The 18,069-nt window shown below is 44.3% G+C and overlaps 1 protein-coding gene across 1 annotated transcript; it reads right to left on the bottom strand.

Moving 5' to 3' along the window:
- Nucleotides 1-2,798: 2,798 nt before the first annotated feature.
- On the bottom strand, nt 2,799-11,291 carry dld (deltaD). Its single transcript, XM_046384378.1, has 12 exons — nt 10,811-11,291; nt 10,328-10,633; nt 9,565-9,625; nt 8,525-8,782; nt 6,968-7,028; nt 6,682-6,812; nt 6,409-6,578; nt 6,100-6,316; nt 5,824-5,997; nt 4,985-5,714; nt 4,584-4,839; nt 2,799-4,463 (listed from the first exon to the last, which is right to left on the bottom strand). The coding sequence occupies exons 1-12, from the start codon at nt 10,862-10,864 to the stop codon at nt 4,458-4,460; spliced, it is 2,424 nt and encodes an 807-aa protein (XP_046240334.1). The 5' UTR covers nt 10,865-11,291; the 3' UTR covers nt 2,799-4,457.
- Between the last annotated feature and the right edge of the window lie 6,778 nt (nt 11,292-18,069).

Raw genomic sequence — 18,069 nt, forward strand, 5'->3', positions numbered from 1 at the left:
GATGTGAGGGGATTTGTCCTGGTGACAAATTGAAATGCTAATAAAAGACAGAGTGGACAGAGGTGGAAAGTCAGTGAGTCGCTGTTGTCATGCTTTTTCATTTATTTATTTTGTTACAGAAACTACAAATCGACAAATAGGCTGGTGCAAGCAAATCAATGATTGATCAAACATTACTCCAAAAAATCTGTGATATTTTTCCTACAAGGTTTGCTTGGAGAGAGAGCATTACAGAACATTAATTCTGACAGATTTGTTTCGGTCTTCATTATAGACGCAAACATAGAAAAAGACTTATTTTCTGACTTCTGTACTCATAAAGGACTATTGTATTAAGTTAGTTATTTAAATTGCAGTCATGCTTACAGAGCTATCTAGTTGTGTTCAAGGCCGATGCCTAATACAAATCTCAGTTGCTTGCTATATGTTTTATGAACTCACATTCCTCTGACATCCTCAGCAACATGAGATGATGCAAATCAGTTTGCATATCAAAATTAATATTTAATTCCAGGCCTTGCGGAGACCCTCCCCATGTTGTGTTCTTGCAAAGTCATTTGCACTATTCTCTTCTTACTACTACATCGTTTTATGACTAACCGAAGATATATAACCACCTAGACCACGAGGGTGCCCCAGTGTCTCAAGTACTGTTGTCTGTGTGTGTGTGTGTGTGTGTGTGTGTGTGTGTGTGTGTGACAGGTGACCAGTGTGTAGACAAAAGAAGGGTCAGTGGCCAAGTGTGAGCTCTTTTCTTCCCCCCTTGTTGCCCTCTTCCCAGCAATTTCTCTCTCTCTCTCTCTCTCTCTCACACACACACACACACACAAACCAACGGACATCAACATGCATACTTATACACACAAACACACTGACACATGCACACATATACGTTCAAGCAGATCTGTGAGAGGAGAAGAGCGAATGAAAGGACAGATTAATCAGATTATAGCAGAGACACACTTAAACAGCCTGTTCTCTGGATTAGCTACGGTCCTGCCTACTCCCTGTCAGAATAAAAAGTGTGTGTGTGAGGAGAGAAAGAGGGGGAGACTTGAAGAGACGATATATTATCCAATGCGCATGAACTTTTGAGTATTTTCAAATTGTGTTCGCAACATGTTGATGTCACCAAATAACAGATTTTCTAAATTCTTCAGTATAAATTCCACTAAAACCTGAATATCCCCGAGAGTTCACATGAAAATGGAAACTGGCTTAAATGTTAAGTACTGAATGAAAATGAAAAACAGGTCCATATGTATATGTGACGGATTTAATAAACACTTCTCCATATATTTTTATCATGAAGAAGTTTCGATTTCCCTCTCAGAAGTTCAAAGAGTGCTGTTTTTTATGTGCAGCAGAGCAGCATATGGCAGCCAGTGACCAGGGCTTTGTCTGACTATTGACACCAGAGATGCAGAGAGGGAGGATGTGAGTGTGTGTGACTGTTCAGGGCCGGAGGACAGCCTAACAACAACAAAGGACCAGCTTTAAGCCTGTCTCCTGTGATTTTCCAACTCAGCGAAAAGCTATTGTGGCACTAAAAAAAGTTAAGTTAAAAAGCTTAGCATGGTATGTGCTAACAACTGCCTGCCGCATGTGTAATACAAGCAAATACTTTTTGAGCAGTGACTGTTGCAGTCTTTGGAAGGGCAACTGTCCCTGTGTCTCCAACCACTGGGCAGGTCACTGCTCTGGTGTGTTGGTCTGTTGAGTCAGTTGTGAGGTGGAGGGACATTTACATATTATATATACCTTTATATATAATGTGACTCTGCATCAGTATATGAAAGATTAAAGGCTCTTGAGTTGACCCTCTTTTCCTTTTCCCTCATTACATGACTGCAGTGTTAGTCAGCAATGCTTTGACTTGTGTTTATGTGTGTCTGTGTGCCCTAATGTGCGTCATGTTGACACTTAATACAGTTTGTCCTCTGTAATTGTACTAAATGTCTGATCATTTGTCATCCAGTTTCAGCATCTTGTGTGTGTGTTTGTGTGCTTCTCCAAGATTGTGAACCAGATGAGTTTCTTTGATGACTACTTCTGCACTCCCAGTGGTCGCTAAATGACATACACGGACACACACTGTGAACACACAGACCCACACACACAGATACACATTGAGTAGTCAGGCAGGGGCAACCGGGACTAAATCCAGACTGGTGGTTTCTCTCTCTGGCTATAAATACCCCTCTGCGTAAAACAAGATCACACACACAAATGCTGATACTCATGTAGAGAGGCTCGTAGAAAGAAAAGCATTCATTCACAAACACACCAGGAAGCAAATATAAACACACCTACACAGACATACAAAGTAAACACACACACACACATAAGAACTCTCACATACAAGTAGTCACACAAAGAGATGGCTCTGGCCTCTGAGGAGGCTAGCTAAGCGGTCTATGATTATGGGGTGTGTCTTTGTCTCATTTAGTGGTTCCACAAGGAGACAGTCTTCTGCTGCGTCAGACGAACACACACACACACACACACACACACACACACAGTTAATGACAACATATCCTTTAAGGGAAGTGCAAATGTAAAAATGGCTGCACGAGAGCACTATTTGTGTTAATATTTTTCTTTTCCATATAAATATATCTCTAAATCATTAATAAATACAACATGACACCTATTAGTGTAAGGTGAAGCCACTGCCAGTATAACAGCACACAGCAGTGAAGTTGATTATTTGTCAAAATTAGTTATATTCGTACCCCGAGTGCATGTAAAACACATGGAAACATAAAATCACTGAACAGCAGTTGTCCTATATTTCATTGCTCTTTTATTTTGGAAAAATATTGCGCTGTTTTCCAGTAATAAAAATGAGAGGCTCTGTACATACGACTCTTCTCTTAAATACAACACAGTCACAGGGGTCTCAAGTGCCTAACACATACATGCATACATACATACTTACATACATACATTATCTGCCAAATAAAAACAATCCAACTTAAATTATAACAGGTATAACAAAAAGAATCACAACATAATGGAGCACAAATAATTACATAATTAAATTAAAAGAATACATCTTTCTTTAGATAACAAATAAAATAAAAACAAATGATCCTAACCAATGGCAGGCAGGGTGATGGTGTCCTTCAATTGGCTAATATGTGGAAGACTTGGAGTAAAGGGAGCAGGAGTGGACAGTGCATACATTTGACACCACACACAGGCATCACCTCTTCTGTACACACACACACTCGTACACACGCACATACAAACACGCCTCCATAGTGCAATGAGGTCTTGGTAGTTAAGACTAGTCATTTATAGCTCGGCTTACTTGAAAACACAACAGTATCATCACAGGTGGTGATAATTTTGTACTTTGTTTTGGGTAATTTTGCCAATAAATTCCAATTTTAGTGGCTACTGCAGGAAGGAGCAGTTTCAAACAAGCAATCAAGAAATAATAAGTAACTGGGTAACTACACTGATTTGTTTCACTGTCTTTTGTCCTTTCTCTCATGTTGATTGTTGTGTTCCCTAATTTGCCCTTGTGTATCACAACCTTCAGGGGTCAGGGGGCCACTATGGCCCAACAGGATCCATCTTGGATCGATCTGCAGTCACTACTGGAGTCTTCAGTTCTCTATTTTCTGCTGAGAACCAGCTCAGCCAACACCGTCTCTGTCAGTGCTGCAGAGTTAAAGACGCAGAGCTGCTGTTAATTTTGTTTTGTTTTGTGAGGAAAGTTGTAACTGAATTTTTAAATGAATTCTTAACAATAAAACGGACCTACTTCAAGTACAGTTGCCAGTACTTCATCTTTTACTCTGCAGCACTGCACAGAACATGAACTGTTCCAAATATCCACAACAGCTTTTACACTGCATTGTAAAACCACAGCACATAATAGTACTACAACAGTACTTCAAAGGTTCTCAGTACTCCAAAGGTACTACACTGTTCATTCAATCAGTACTCCATAGTACTACAATATCATTGCTCAGCATCCAAGTCAATACTTCAGAGTTTATCAGGAGAGAAGAGTTCATCCTGGTGTGACGTGTAAATCTTCCACTTCTGCGACAAACACCAAACAAGCTCTTCATCAGTTCTCTGGCAGTCACCGTCTGACTGCACGTCTACTCGTTCAGCATTGTTTCTGTTCAAATTTGTGCTGGGGCTGTCTTCTGCCAGCACATCTGTGGTCAGCATTAGACCTACATCCATCGAAGGTCAAAAATGTCCAGTATTCACCCAATGGTACGACTGTAGTACTAAGTCCTAGCCAAGTCCTCACTGACTCCTGTCTGGCTCAGCAGCACCTTGGCTCAAAGTCGTCTGGTAAATCCCAGGGAACAGCAGCAAACAGCAGGAGTAAAACCTCCTGAAGACAAGCTGAGCTCTACCGCTCAGGGCTGGTGCGTGTGGACCACCATCCACCAGAGGAAACTGGTCTGATCTGGTCTGGACTGGTATCATACCTGTAATGGAGAAAGAAAAAAAAAAGCCAGGGTTAAGTGAGTTTTTATATGAGTACTGCAGGATGTTACAGTTATTCTGTATATATTTGCCCGCAAATAATCCTGTTCAAGTGGACTCACCTCTGTTGCAATGATACATTCATCTTTTTGGTCCGACATGACGTAGACAGACTGGTATTTGGTGTCGTTGGTACATTGGTACCTGCTGTCACTGAGACTGTGGTATTCAACATCACTGGTTGACTGGTATTTGACATCACTGGTTGACTGGTATTTAAGATCACTTGCTGCGTGACAGTTCAGATCGCAGGATGACTGATAATTCGCTTCGCTGCAGCTTGCTGACCCTTCTACTTGTTTCCTTTCTGATGCATCACTGCGGGATCAAGAAGAACACAGATTCAGAAATGCTGTCCCTCGTGTATCAAACGTTTTCACTGTATTTAGGCTGACATATGCATTTTTACTATGTAATTTTCAGTAGACAAATTTAAGGCATGCATGATCAAACAGCTACATACCTGTTCAGTCTCTTCCTGTATCCTTCCTCTGAGTCAGACTCATCCGGCATTTCATATTTCACCTGGGGCTCATCACACTCCTCCTCTTTACACAGAGACAGCTCCTCAGGCCGGAGTTCATGGACCAGATTGTACTCCACACTGGGGTAGCGAGGCTTAAAGCCGTTCTTCTCCGATCCGTTGAGCCCACTGATTCCACTCAGACCACCCAGTGACCCAGTGAGGTCTGAATGGTAATCCGCCTTCTTGTTGGTGTTTTTAATTGACGTTGTCATCATTGTGCCCAGTTCCTTGTCGCTGCGCAGACAATTGTTGGTGGTCGTCAGGTTGTTCATGGTCTCATGGCTGTCACTGTGGACACTGTCACCATGGTGACTGTGCCGCTCCTGCAGCTTGACCCGAATGTAGACCACCAGTACGGAGCAACCGATCAGGATCACAAGTACGAGGAAGACACCAGCACACACGGCCGTCCAGGGAAATCCGTGGTCGTCATCCTCCTCGTCTTCAACATTTCCACTTTCTGGAGAAGAATAATGCCGATCTGGTCCATCCACCACTGGCTGACCCCTGGGCACCTCTGGTAAGAGGAACTGGCAGTTGTGACCACCATATCCAGGTACACAGGCACAAATGTAGCGACCGCCACGCTCATGGCAGGTGGCTCCATTGTGGCAGGGGTTGTGATGGCAGCGTGAGATAGGAACACTGCAGTTTTCACCCGTATATCCTGCGTAAGATGCAGAGTTTAAGTGTTTAGAACAAAACTACTGTAAAACTGCTGAAAGAATATAACATACGAGAATAACATAACACACATGTGTTGAGCGGTGTCATACCTGGTGGGCAGTTACAGGTGTAGCCGTTCACTCCCTCCTGACACGTCCCACCGTTCTGACAAGGGAAGGACAGACAGTATCCAGAGATACTGCTGCTGTCCTCACAGTTAGGGCCTGAAAATCCCTCAGGGCATTGACAGAGGTAGGAGTTCACCAGATCGACACATTCTGCACCTGCACAAGGAAGAGAGGTTAAGATAGAGACCAATAATTAGTCTCTGGATATTTCAATTCTAGGTTTAGCTTTAATTCTAGGTGTAGGTGAGGACAACATACCATTTAAACAGGGGTTGGAGGAGCAATGGTCAATTTTCTTCTCACAGTTGAAGCCAGCATAACCCATTGGGCATTGACAGAAGTAGCCACCCTCAGGGTTGTCGACGCAACGTCCCCCATTGAAGCAAGGCCCATCTGCACAGGTATTGGCACTAAACTCACAGTTATTGCCATAGAAACCAGGCGGGCAGGTGCACTTATAGCCATTGTCGTTGTCCTATAATGGAAATAATGTAAACACTGGTCACGGGCTTGTTACCATGAATATACTTTTTACTATCTCTGTCATTTGTCTTGATTGATACTCACAGCGCAGCTTCCTCCGTTGCGACAGGGATTTCCAGAGCATTCGTTGACCTGGATCTCACAACTGGCACCTGTGTATCCAGGCAGACAGGAGCAAGTGTAGCTGCCCTGGCCAGTGTTGGTACAGGTGGCTCCATTTAGACAGGGCTTATGGTGTGTACAGTAGTTCAGGTCTGAAAGCATAAAAAAGAAGCAACATTTAGAAACAATACAGTTTAACTGTGAAACAAAGAGGGCTGACTGACAGAGCAAAGTAGTAAATCTGAGTAAACTCACCCTGGTTGCAGAAGAGCCCACCCCATCCCTCCTGGCAGTTACATTGCCAGGGCTGTTGGCAGGTGCCATGAAGGCAGCCTGGGTAACGGATACAGTCATCACAGTAACGACCACTGAAGCCCACACGACACCTGGAAATACGACATTCATTAAATACCGTTCATTGAAGAATGAGCAAAACAATGATGAGATTTTTTTTTCTTTATTAAGACGTTTCATTGCTATTATCCATCTCAGCAACTCCCTGATGTGAAAAAAATAATTTTTCATTGTTTTTCCAACTTACTTGCACTCTCCAGGTTTATCACAGAAGCCGTGTTCTTCATCACAGCCAGGAAGACAAATTGCTGCAAGGAGGACACAAATAGTGACAGGTCAATCAGGGGAAAACTAGAGCTGGAAACACATTTACCCTCCATCAGTCTCCCATTCACAGAGGTCCTTTTCAAACCCCTGCCTGTCTGTTTGGCGCCCAGACCTTCTTATCTGTCTGCCTGTTTCTTAGTCTGTCTGCTGGCAGGGTCTTTCCAATTTGTTTATCTGTCCACCTGCCTGACAGTCTGTCTGTCTGCAGTGTCTTCAGTTCTCCCTCTCTGTCACGGAGGCCTAATAAAGAAAAAGGCCTATGACTCATGTTTGATGGTCCCTGACACTCTGGGCCAAACTTAGCCCACAAAAACAGAAAATGATCAAATCTTGAGGGCACTCGGGGGTCATCAGGTTGTCCCTGAGCACCGGTTGAACTGTATCAGTACTGCAAAAAGTTACTTTTCAGACTTGAATAGCCCACAGGGAGCTATGGCAGCTTTGGTCACCAAACAGGAGAACCAGCCAACAAGCCCTCTCCTTTAACATGGTTGCTCTCCAACACAAAAGCATCCTACACAAAGACTCCTTTCTCCCCTTGACTGTGGGTCAGAAGTCCCTTTTCTCACCCTTGGCCATTCTCCTCCTATCCTCCCTCTCCCCTCCTACTTCTGATCCTCCTCTCCTCCCTTCCTCTTTCATCAACCTATCCCCTTCTCTTCTCCTCCTCTCTTCTTCCTCTCCTCTTCAACAATCTCCTTTTCCCTCCTCCGCTCCTCCTGTCTCTCCTCACTCCCCTCCTCCTCCCCCTAGGGCCAGCTGGTCTGTGTGGAGCTAACCACCAGACAGCTGCTCCATTGTCTCCTCTCACCGAGCAGCTGCCCCCTCCACAACAATACACAACCCCATTCGTCCAATCACCAGCCCTAGCCGCAACAATACAGGACCCCCACTTGGCCAATCGGGGAGGAGGTTTGGGGCGAGGAGGCCCCAGTGGTCTAATGGAAGGCACGCGGCGTGTGAATTACTGAGGAGCCACTGCGGCTCATTAGAATGGAGGCCTCTGGTGCTATGGGATAACTAACTGACGCCTGTTGCACACGGGCCCCACTTTAGGAGGAAACAGTCCCTAAACAATAAAGACAGGCCAGTGATTAACTTTGAAAAGGAATTCATAAACTTTTCAGAAACTCTTTGCCTCATCAGTGTTAGTTTATATCTCCTCTGTTTTGACAGTTAAATGAGCTGTGATTCCTTTCTAAGCCATTGCATGTGTATTATTATTTCTCATGTAGTCCTGGAGTATTTTGGGATCAGAGGAACCATGTAAATATCAGCATCTACCTCTAATGGCTGTGCTGCTCCTTCATAGTATCTATCCGACAAGCAGCTGTCAGTGAATTTAAATATTAACTAGTGCAATACTAAAAAAAGGAACCTGCGTTTTCTTTGACCTTTTTATGCCCCGTTTATGACTTGCCCTCACGTTGCTCCAGCCTGAAGGATAAGTAACGGATTAATAAGCAAACCCACTTACGTTCAGTGCAGTATTGTCCCTTCCAGCCAGAATTGCAGATGATCTCCCCACGTTCGCCACAGGTGAAGTGCCCGAAAGCATCATCTCGGGGCCGGCAGAAGACAGAGCAGCCATCGCCGTAGTAATGCTCATCACACAGGAAGCGGTAGGCGTAACGCAGCTCAGTTCTGCCAGAGCTCTGCATGTCTTTGGACCACTCTTCTCCGACAGTGAGGTGACGCTGAGTGGTTATTCTGCTTATCAGACGCTCCGGGTTGTCTGCAAAAGTCAATGAATGTTATTATTGTAAATATCATGATGGAACGTTAAACACAACAGTTGCACATATATAAGGATTTCTGACTAAATATTTTGTTTTGGGGAAGTGGTTTAGTGGTATTAATAAAACACTTTTTATGTTTTCTAGACTGAGTGCTGTCTGAATAAAAACAACTCTTAAGAGATGAATTGTGTCCTCTCCTTTCAGAAAAATAGCACAGGTTACACCTGCTGTGGGCCAGCCTTTTCATTATCTTCACCACCACTAACGGACACACACTCGCACACATGCGGTGAAGCCAGTTAGTCATCATTAGTACAGTGATAAGAGCAGGACATAAAGATAAGGACAGCAAATATCTCATCTGCAGGGGTAAATCCCAACAGTCACCCACAAAAACTGTGGGTGGCCTTTCCTCTAGGTGATGATAATAACCCTCCACCTGTGGGGAGGTTTGCTTTTGTGTCACGCTGTCTTTTCACCAAGTTAGTTATCATCAAATCTACATGTTTCGGTCATATTTCAGTTGAATCAGATAAAATGTCATCTATTTTGTAAGGCGGTTCCTTGGTGTAGGCTATATAATTTGGTCTTGGTAAGAGTGTCAGCATACTGCTCTAGAGGGTAACAATCTTAGACACTCATCAAACTTTGCCTTGTCCTGTTTAGCACCCCTGGCTGAGCACGGAGTGAAAAACATGCCACTGAGAGAAAACAAAAGCGCTATTAGCCCCTGGTCCGTCTTTGAGTTACACTGCTGAACTCTGTGTCTGCCACCCACCTGTTGTCAGGTCGTCCAGGGAGTCAGTGTGCAGAGCTTCCATGATCAGTGAAAACGTCCCCTGAGGAAAGACACAGAGAGAGAGAGAGAGAGAGTCAACAGCTGCTCGGCCTGGACGCCCCCCTCCCTCCGCAGACCAGCAGAGGGCCATTCGGAGGCCTCCCAATAAACTTCACAGCCTAATTCCCGTGTTGATTAGGGGCCTAATAAGGGCTACTACCTGCTCCCTTTTCACACCCCTGCTACTATCACACTCTGACACCGCCGTAAAACCAAACGAGGCGGAATTTCACGCTGCGCTGCCAATGATGTGCCAACTCAGAGGATGTTAAATTTCCCACCACGCCTGGCCGGGGGGAAAGAAGCGTTTGGTGAAAACAGCCCCCCCTACACACACACACACACACATCCCCTCCCCGTTTTATCCTACCAAAGGGCACAGAAATACTACAATAGCCCCTCTCACACACTGCTGACAAAGACCCTCACAAGTGTTGAGTTTGTGAGCATCTGTTGCGTTTTGCGCTCTTCAAAGCTAATATGTCCCGGTGGAATAAGACTATAATTACTTCACAGTCTGCTCTCCTTAAAATATTACATTAATCATGACATGACACAAATATCACACCAAAAAAAAAATACAAATTAAGTGTATATTCTAGTGTCCTACGCTAATTTCAGAGGACATGTTGCAAGGGTGTCCTTGGGGGGGGTCTATACAGTAGTACAAATATTTCTCATACAGATGCGTGAAAGCACTCACCGGCCATGTGAAGCCAAAGGGGAAGCGGATTGGGTTGGTGAAGCTGTCCGCGTTGGTCTCTGGCACCTGGAAGGAGTTTGAGCCGAGTACGGGAGTCACAGTACCGCCGTACGTGCAGGGGGGCTCTGGGGAGACGTTGGCCTGGTAGTGCTTCAGACAAACACGAAAGAAAGTTTTGCACTCGCACTGCTGGTTTTGCTCCTGCGGATGAGCAGAACCTCGGGGGCAGCAGTTCGCGTTCCCCTTTATTCCTTTCTTGTTGAGGAACTCCTGCAGCTTCAGCTCAAACACTCCAGAGCATAAAACCTGTAAAAATCCCCACATATAATCAGTACAGTGTATTTGAGACAAGTAACTTCATGATGTGTTTGGAAACAAACACATTTTTTCTAAGCACTGTGAAACTTTTTACAGCAACTAAAAGTACGCGAGCACGCGCAAGGATTGCGTTTTCCTCCAATATTATTATGTTACTGAACCTACCTGGCAGGTGAGTAGAGAGAGAGTGACAACCAGGAGCAGACACAGGCGTCCCATTGTGTTGACAGCCCTTCAACAAGCAGTGAAAGCCCCACAGGTCCGTGTAGCCCGGCTCAAACAATCATGGAGAAAGTTTTAAAAAGCTTTCCGTTATGCCACAGTCAAGGTGAACTCTTGACGCGCAGGAGGGAAGGTGAAGTGAAAGTTTTCCTTTGGTACGACTGTCTTCTTCTCCTCTACTTTCCCATACCAGACACGGCTTTTTTGACAGAAAGAAGAAGGTTTTACAAAGTAAAGTAATCCTCAGCAAAAGGATCCCCTTGGAGAAGCGTCAGTGAAATCCCCGATGAAAATATAAATGAGTTAATTCCAATCAATCGTTGTAGGAGACAGAAGCAGCTCTCAGTGGCCTTGTTTATTTTCCCACTTGATTTATAATGATATGCTGATCCTAAGTCTCGGAGCCTCACTGTCTCTCTCAGTACAACAGTGCGTATGTCTGATGGGTCCTCTGCCCTGCACAGGGTTTTATACCGGGCCAGCAGGCGAAGGGTAATAAGATGCAAATGAGCCCCTCTGCTCCTCTTCTTCCCCTCCCTCCACCACCACCACAAGTCCGCCCCGCAGCCATCACAAAGAAAGAGGAGGGTGAAGGAGGGGGGCGCACACAACTTTTGTAACCCCCCCCCCCTCTCTCTCTTTCTCTCAAAGGGACAGACCAAATGGCCAGTGAGCTGTTAAATGTGCAACAACTCTCTGCTTCCCCTGATGCCTCCCTCCTCCACAACACAACACACGGGGTCCCTTTTACATTTCTTTTAACTTCTGCATGAAATGCTCCACATCGCCACATCAGTTGATTCATATACACGACAGTCAGTACTATGGTGGCTTCACATATTTGGGTTTAGTCTAAAGTCTTGGCTAGCCTGCTCTCTGTACGGCCAGCCGGCAGCCAGCCGTCCCAACTGCGTTACAACGACCATCTGCTCCGCCACATTCCTATGGTGTTACCCCTGCAGAGGTTTTCACGTGTTCACACCCCCAAAACAAGTCGATCTGTTCCTATTACCTTATCTTTAATTATTGCTTATGCACAAGGCCTTGCCGGTTTAAGTCCAGCTCTACATGCGCACTCATCATAAGGAGATATTATGTCGTCTTACATAACGCGCAATTACTATAAATGCTGGTACTCTGATCCGGTACTTTAAGGGTAAATAAAAGCAATGTGATCCATCAGTTCGTGCTGTATACCTTAAGCATAGCCTACTAATATAACTCTCATCACACCCGCAAAGAATAAGGTTATGCGCAGACAACTTTCTGAATTCGAATTGACTGTCTGAATGTACTGCGTTTTGTAACACTTCAATTTAAAGACCAGCTTTGTGTTCTTAAGAGGAGGCTAAAGTGGGCTGTTCCCTTAAAGAAAAATCTAAATCAAGTGCGCAAAATGCACCAAAATACGCACACGCTGGCTGCAGGCCAACACCTTTTTCCACTGCGTGCCTCTGTATTTCCCTTACTTGCTCATAGGCAGAGGCAGTAAAAAAGACTTGGTGGTGTGTCACTCGCGTGGCTGTCATTAAGGGACTTTGTGAGGAGAGGGAGGGGGAGGAGGAAGAGGAGGAGGGGAGGCATAGAGGGAGTAAAGTTTTTTGTGCTTTCAGCTGTATGGTAATTGGGCCGGCAGCACCTGCTCTCTCACAATAATACAGCACCAGAGAGAGAGAGAGAGAGAGAGAGAGCATGCCTGAACAGTAATCTTACAATATGTATATTACAATGAAATAGCCTTTTCCCTGCATACAGTTACAAGATAAAAACATTATGGAGTACAACTACAGCTGCCGTAGACACACTGTAAGTCCCAGTATTCTCTGTGCAGGACAGTATAAGAAATCACTGCACACGGTGGACTCACTGTCTAATTTGCATATGTGTGTGTGTATCCACAGTCGAATGTGGGGAAAGAATTCACACTTGTTGGCAGGATGTTATTAGGGGCTTATCTCTGGCTGTGAAGTAACTGAAGATGTTGGTACAGTATTGTCACCCTTTCATTCAGCTTAAAAAGAAACCACCATGCTCTGCTGTTTTGAAATTCTGCTGCTGAGTCATTAACACCTGATGAGATTATGATTTTGTTTTAAAACCCATCTACCTAGGCTATCTGTTCACAGCAAAAAAATAAAACAGATGAGAGGGACTTGCTGATTGAGGCCTCCTCTATGAATAATTTCTTTATTAATCTGTTGGCGCAGGTAATGGAGTCCACTGCAGAATACAGTAAGTACTACACCACTTCTAATGTTTACACATATGAGCACACACACAAGCACTGAGGGGAGGAGGAGGGTTGGGGGTCATAATTAACAACTCTAATTGAAGCTGCTCTCTCTGTGAAGAATGTTTTGGGTCCGCTGCTGTCCCCAAACAAGGCCTGCATTCATATGCCACAACTAACTTATCCCCATTGACAGCTCTCGGTCTATAAGGCCAATAAACAGTGCTGGTGCATTGCTGTGTGTAGAGGCTGCGTTGTCCTCTCATTGCATAGGTTTGATGGCACCACTTGGCCGTAATTCCCTGTGGGCCGGTGCATAGATAAATGAAAAGCCTATGTTTAATATGATGGCGTGTCCATGATGTGCTCTTTACACCCCTCGAGGCTGATTGAGGGGCCTTTAACCTTAAACTTTAACACTATTATCCTTGCCTGCCACAGTCTTTCCAGATATCCGTGTGTGTGTTTAGCTATAGGACGCTGCTCCGAGCTGCTCATTTCATTTAACCAGTTGATTTCGGCCCCCTTCTCAATAGTATACAATGCTCCTATGTGGCGTGGCGTAAAATCCCCCCTCTTGAAGCCTTTTATTTACACTTATCCCGACTTTCAGAGGTCCCCAGTGCTTTCTCTCCCTCTCTGTATTAGGCCAATATACTATCAGTCATTCATCACCATGACGTGGCACACATTTCCCGATTACGCCAGCAAAGCGTGACTGAAAGGCATGATGAGATGGAAAGTGCCCTCCTCCCTCCTTCACCAGCACCAAGACGACATTTTCACCTAAAACATAATTTATGCCAGGAGATTATCTAATTGTGTCTTAAGGAAGCAACAGAAAGTAGAAACTCCTCCCAACTGATTCTTGTGTGTGTGTGCATGAGAGTGTGTGCGCATGTGCGCGCGCGCGAGGTTAAAAAATTGTTTAACTGGAGGTCGATTGTTTAACTGAAGTGCTTCCCTATTGTCTATGTGTGTATGTGTAACTGCATGCGCGCGCGCATGGGCCTTTGTGCGTGTGTTTGTGTGTGTGTGTGTGTGTGTGTGTGAGAGAGAGAGACCAGGAGCTCTGTGACACGCAGTGGGACAACAAAGGAAGAGGTCTCGCGCCCCGCCGCCCATTCATCCCTTTCTCTCGCGAAGTAATTCCCATTGATTCTTATTGAACGGCGAGTCGCGAGCCCCTCAGGGGAGAAACTGTGTGATTTGTGAAGGGTCGCGAGGACAAGACACGCCTCTCCTCGAGCCCAGCCATCTGCTCACCAAACGCCACAACACTAACCAACTACCAAATGGCTACCCTACTCGGTCTCTCTGTGAAACCTCTTAATTTCTCCTTTTACGTCCTCCTCTTCTTCTTCCACTCACTGTATCAGTCTGTTCCTCACATCTACCAGTCCTTCCTCTACCTCTTATTTCTCTACTTCTCTCTCCATCCTCTGATTTACAACTCAAATGCCTTTGTAGGTGAGACTACTAGCTGCTTGATGGGTCTCTGGGCCAAATCACTGTGGAGGCATGCAAGGGGTATGAGAGGGCCATATGGCTTGTGCGTGTGAGTGTGTGTGTGTGCCTACCAAGAAATGGATGGTTGGCCATCGTGGGAACCTCAACAATATTGCCATTACACCAACTACCCACACACACATCGCTGCACATAGCATGGCAGTCTTTGGTCTGGTCAGTTATAGAAATCAAAGTTCACAGGGACTCTGGAACTCATTCAGTTTGAACCAGAACCAGAACAAATGTACTCCTTCTATGCTGGGTTCCCACATGCAAGATAAGAACAGTGGTTTTAATTAGCTGGAGAGCTGACTGAGATATTTAATTTGGGCCGAGACTGAAAGGGTTTAAGGATGGCTCAGTGGAGACCAACATTCAATTAGACAAATTTGTGCTCTGCTATGTTATTTGATTAGTCTGATACATTGCATTCATTATTAATTATATAGACAGATAGACAGGCAGACAGACAGACAGACAGACAGGTGCTGATGGTGTGAGGATCTCTCCAATGCTGATTGTAATGACAAAGGGAGAGTCGTGTGGCAGGGCTGCTGGCTTGATGGATAAGACTCCCCCAGCAACAACAACAACACTGTGATGTCAGAAACTGGAGACTCACGTGTCCCCTCCCCATCTGAGACACAAAGACCTGAGGCTGCCTACCTACCAGGAATGTAGCAACTTAGACCACCTGTTAGCCTCAGTGTGACACAAACCTGCTGTGTTATTATACATGATATTGTGACCGCTTGGCATGAATTCATGTATGGTCCATTTAGTGGCAATGAAGTCTGTATTAATATTTTGAATTTAAAGATTTTTGACCTCCCAGACTTAACCACAGTAGCTTCAACACTTTATAAAGACATTTTCACACTTTGACACTGCATACTCTGTATGTTTCAAACACCTTGCAGCAGTGTTAAATGTGTTATAGCAAGTGAAGTTTAAAGGATTAACTAATCAGTTAACAGCTATTTCAATAACTGACTAACCATTTAAGACATTTTGTATGTGAAATAGCCAAGTATTATGTAGTTCTGGCATCTGGTGAGAGGATTTGCAGTTTTTCTTTGTCTTTTGTGATATTAAATTAAGTATTTTGCATTGCACTCTCACTGTGTACTGCTACTGCTGCACAACAATTTCTGTCAGAATGAAAACAGTTATATCACACCTTATCTTACTTTCGACTGGTAGTTGCACAAAGCAGCCATTTTCTGGCATTTTAAATATGAAACATGGATTCATTGAGAAAACAGTGAAAATATTAACTGAAAATATTTTTTAGTTGCAGACTCGACATGGAGTGAAATACCAATATTCAGATATTTAGTTTTCTGACTACAACATTACACTTTCTAGATCTTTTGTTCTGATTGATTACATATTTCTCTGTAATATCTCATAAAATATTTGGTGTTTTTTATCAGACTTTAAGCAATGAGTGTGTAACGATGAATCTCCCTTTGATGAAGGATCATTTGTGTTGATGATGATGACGACGCAGCTTTAAAATATCCACATGACAGTTAAAGTTTGGCCTCACTTTGAAATCAAATGTTTAATGGATTAAAAACAACCAAAACCCTCTGCATTTTAGACAAATTGCACACTCCCTGCTCCCTGAGATCCCTGCCCTGTTGCCCCCCAAGGGTCCTTGGCCTTTAGTTTGAGAACCTGTGGCCTCCAGCAGCAGGATTAGCCTGGCCAGCTGCCCAGAGAGACCCTCTGCCCTGGACGCTGACACCAGAGCTGACCCCGGGGTGGCTACTATCAGGGACACTGAGGGGATTTGGACAGCACTTGGTGTGTGTGTGCATGTGTGTGTATGTATGTTGTTCATTCAGTTGGACAACTGTTGAGCTAGTACAGATTTGTGCAGTGGTGTTCTTTGTATGTGTGTGTGCATGCTTGTATGGTCAATTCTTTCCGGGGGTTAACTGCTGATCCAGTACAAATGGGAGGTGTTGGGGGTAGGGCTGAGGGCAGTCGTGTGCTCCTGGAACATCTGCCTCTGTTTCTCCCGAGTCAAGCTTTGGTCAGGAGAGGGTAGGGTGGGTGGTGGGGTGTGGTGGGGATTCACAATTTACAATTCCAAAACCAGGTCAATACGATACAAATTCCATTAAAGAGCTAATAGGACAATTCACAAACTCATCTTGTTCTCACTATTCACATACAATTTAAGGATATTATCTTTGCTTTTGGCTCTGCACACCAGTTGTTCTCAGCACCGTCTTTGTACAGATATTTCAATGCTGAGTGATTTCCTCACTTCATAACAGACTAAACTATGCCATATAATAGCATCAAGAGTGGATAAGAAGATTATGTTGCCCAACTGGAGAGATAAAACTGAATTATCCACTTAACCTGATGACAGATCACTCCACTTAAGAAAAAAATCACAGTAACTTTACAAGTCAACTTCAAACCTGTTCTCCATTTCTTCACTGCCGTTAGAGCTGACTCCCCATCAGTCCTGATCGACAGCTTGTGCTTGAATATGTTGCAAATTTTTCCTCATCTGTTCTTGTGCCTCCTTGTGCCTTGTATCGTTTTGTGCGATTTTTTTTGTGTAATGCTGATGTTGTGGTTTGTACTGCATTGCATCTTGTTTTCATAACAAATAAAAATAAGTTAATCCTTTGTTGAACCCCCGAGGGAAAATTCAAGATAATAGGGACTTGGCTTGATTAACAGGCTATGGACCAAATCCTAAACATAAATATGTAAATTTATTGAGATACTTATTACGATTTAATATCGATTTTCCCCTCAATTTCCAGAAAGCACACTCAAGACCATGGTGATCCCTGCCTATATATTTAAAATGAAACCAGGGTCATTACAGCCACAGGTTATTTTGAGTTCTGTCTAAAACCAAAATGCTTATATGGTCTTCACAAGTCCAGTGGTCATAAGTCTCTAGTGCAATCCTGGGGAGTCAGGGTGGGGGGGGGTTGCAGATTTACAACATTGCTCCTCCCTACTTGAAGATAAGTTGACTGGGAAGGGTGGATTGTCCTCAGCGTCTACAGAGCATCTGGCCGAGGAACGACAGATGCTGACAGCTGGACTGACATCCAACATATGTCCCTTTCTTTATTCCTGCTCCGCTCAGACAATAGAATGGAAGGGATGGGGGTGCTTTTTGTTGAAAAGGTGGATCTAATAGCTTGTGACTCCAGAAAAGAGCCCCCATTCTCCAGGAGAGCCTGGAGAGCAATTAGCCCATCTCTGATCCCAGCCTGGGGAGCTATGATGAGAGGCCTGAACACACAAAAACCTCTCAACTGTGCCACACTAATGTGCTTATTATTTCATTACATCATCAGTGAAATAATCTAAATTAGCAGTTCAATTAGTCTTGTAGGGATATATTTTGTTTTTGGGTGTAAATTGTGTTTTATATTTCGATTAATCACGCTGATAGCTTCCTATGGCTGCTACTGCA

This window comes from Scatophagus argus, chromosome 1, assembly GCF_020382885.2.
Source record: "Scatophagus argus isolate fScaArg1 chromosome 1, fScaArg1.pri, whole genome shotgun sequence".
Taxonomy (NCBI): domain Eukaryota; kingdom Metazoa; phylum Chordata; class Actinopteri; family Scatophagidae; genus Scatophagus; species Scatophagus argus.

Excerpts from the sequence above, each read along its gene's own strand:
- dld (XM_046384378.1), bottom strand. The coding sequence starts at position 10,864 with ATGGGACGCCTGTGTCTGCTCCTGGTTGTCACTCTCTCTCTACTCACC. Across the intron at positions 9,626-10,327 it reads CCTTTGGCTTCACATGGCCG|GGGACGTTTTCACTGATCAT; the intron begins GTGAGTGCTTTC and ends GTCTTTCCTCAG. Across the intron at positions 6,579-6,681 it reads TGGGCTCTTCTGCAACCAGG|ACCTGAACTACTGTACACAC; the intron begins GTGAGTTTACTC and ends TTATGCTTTCAG.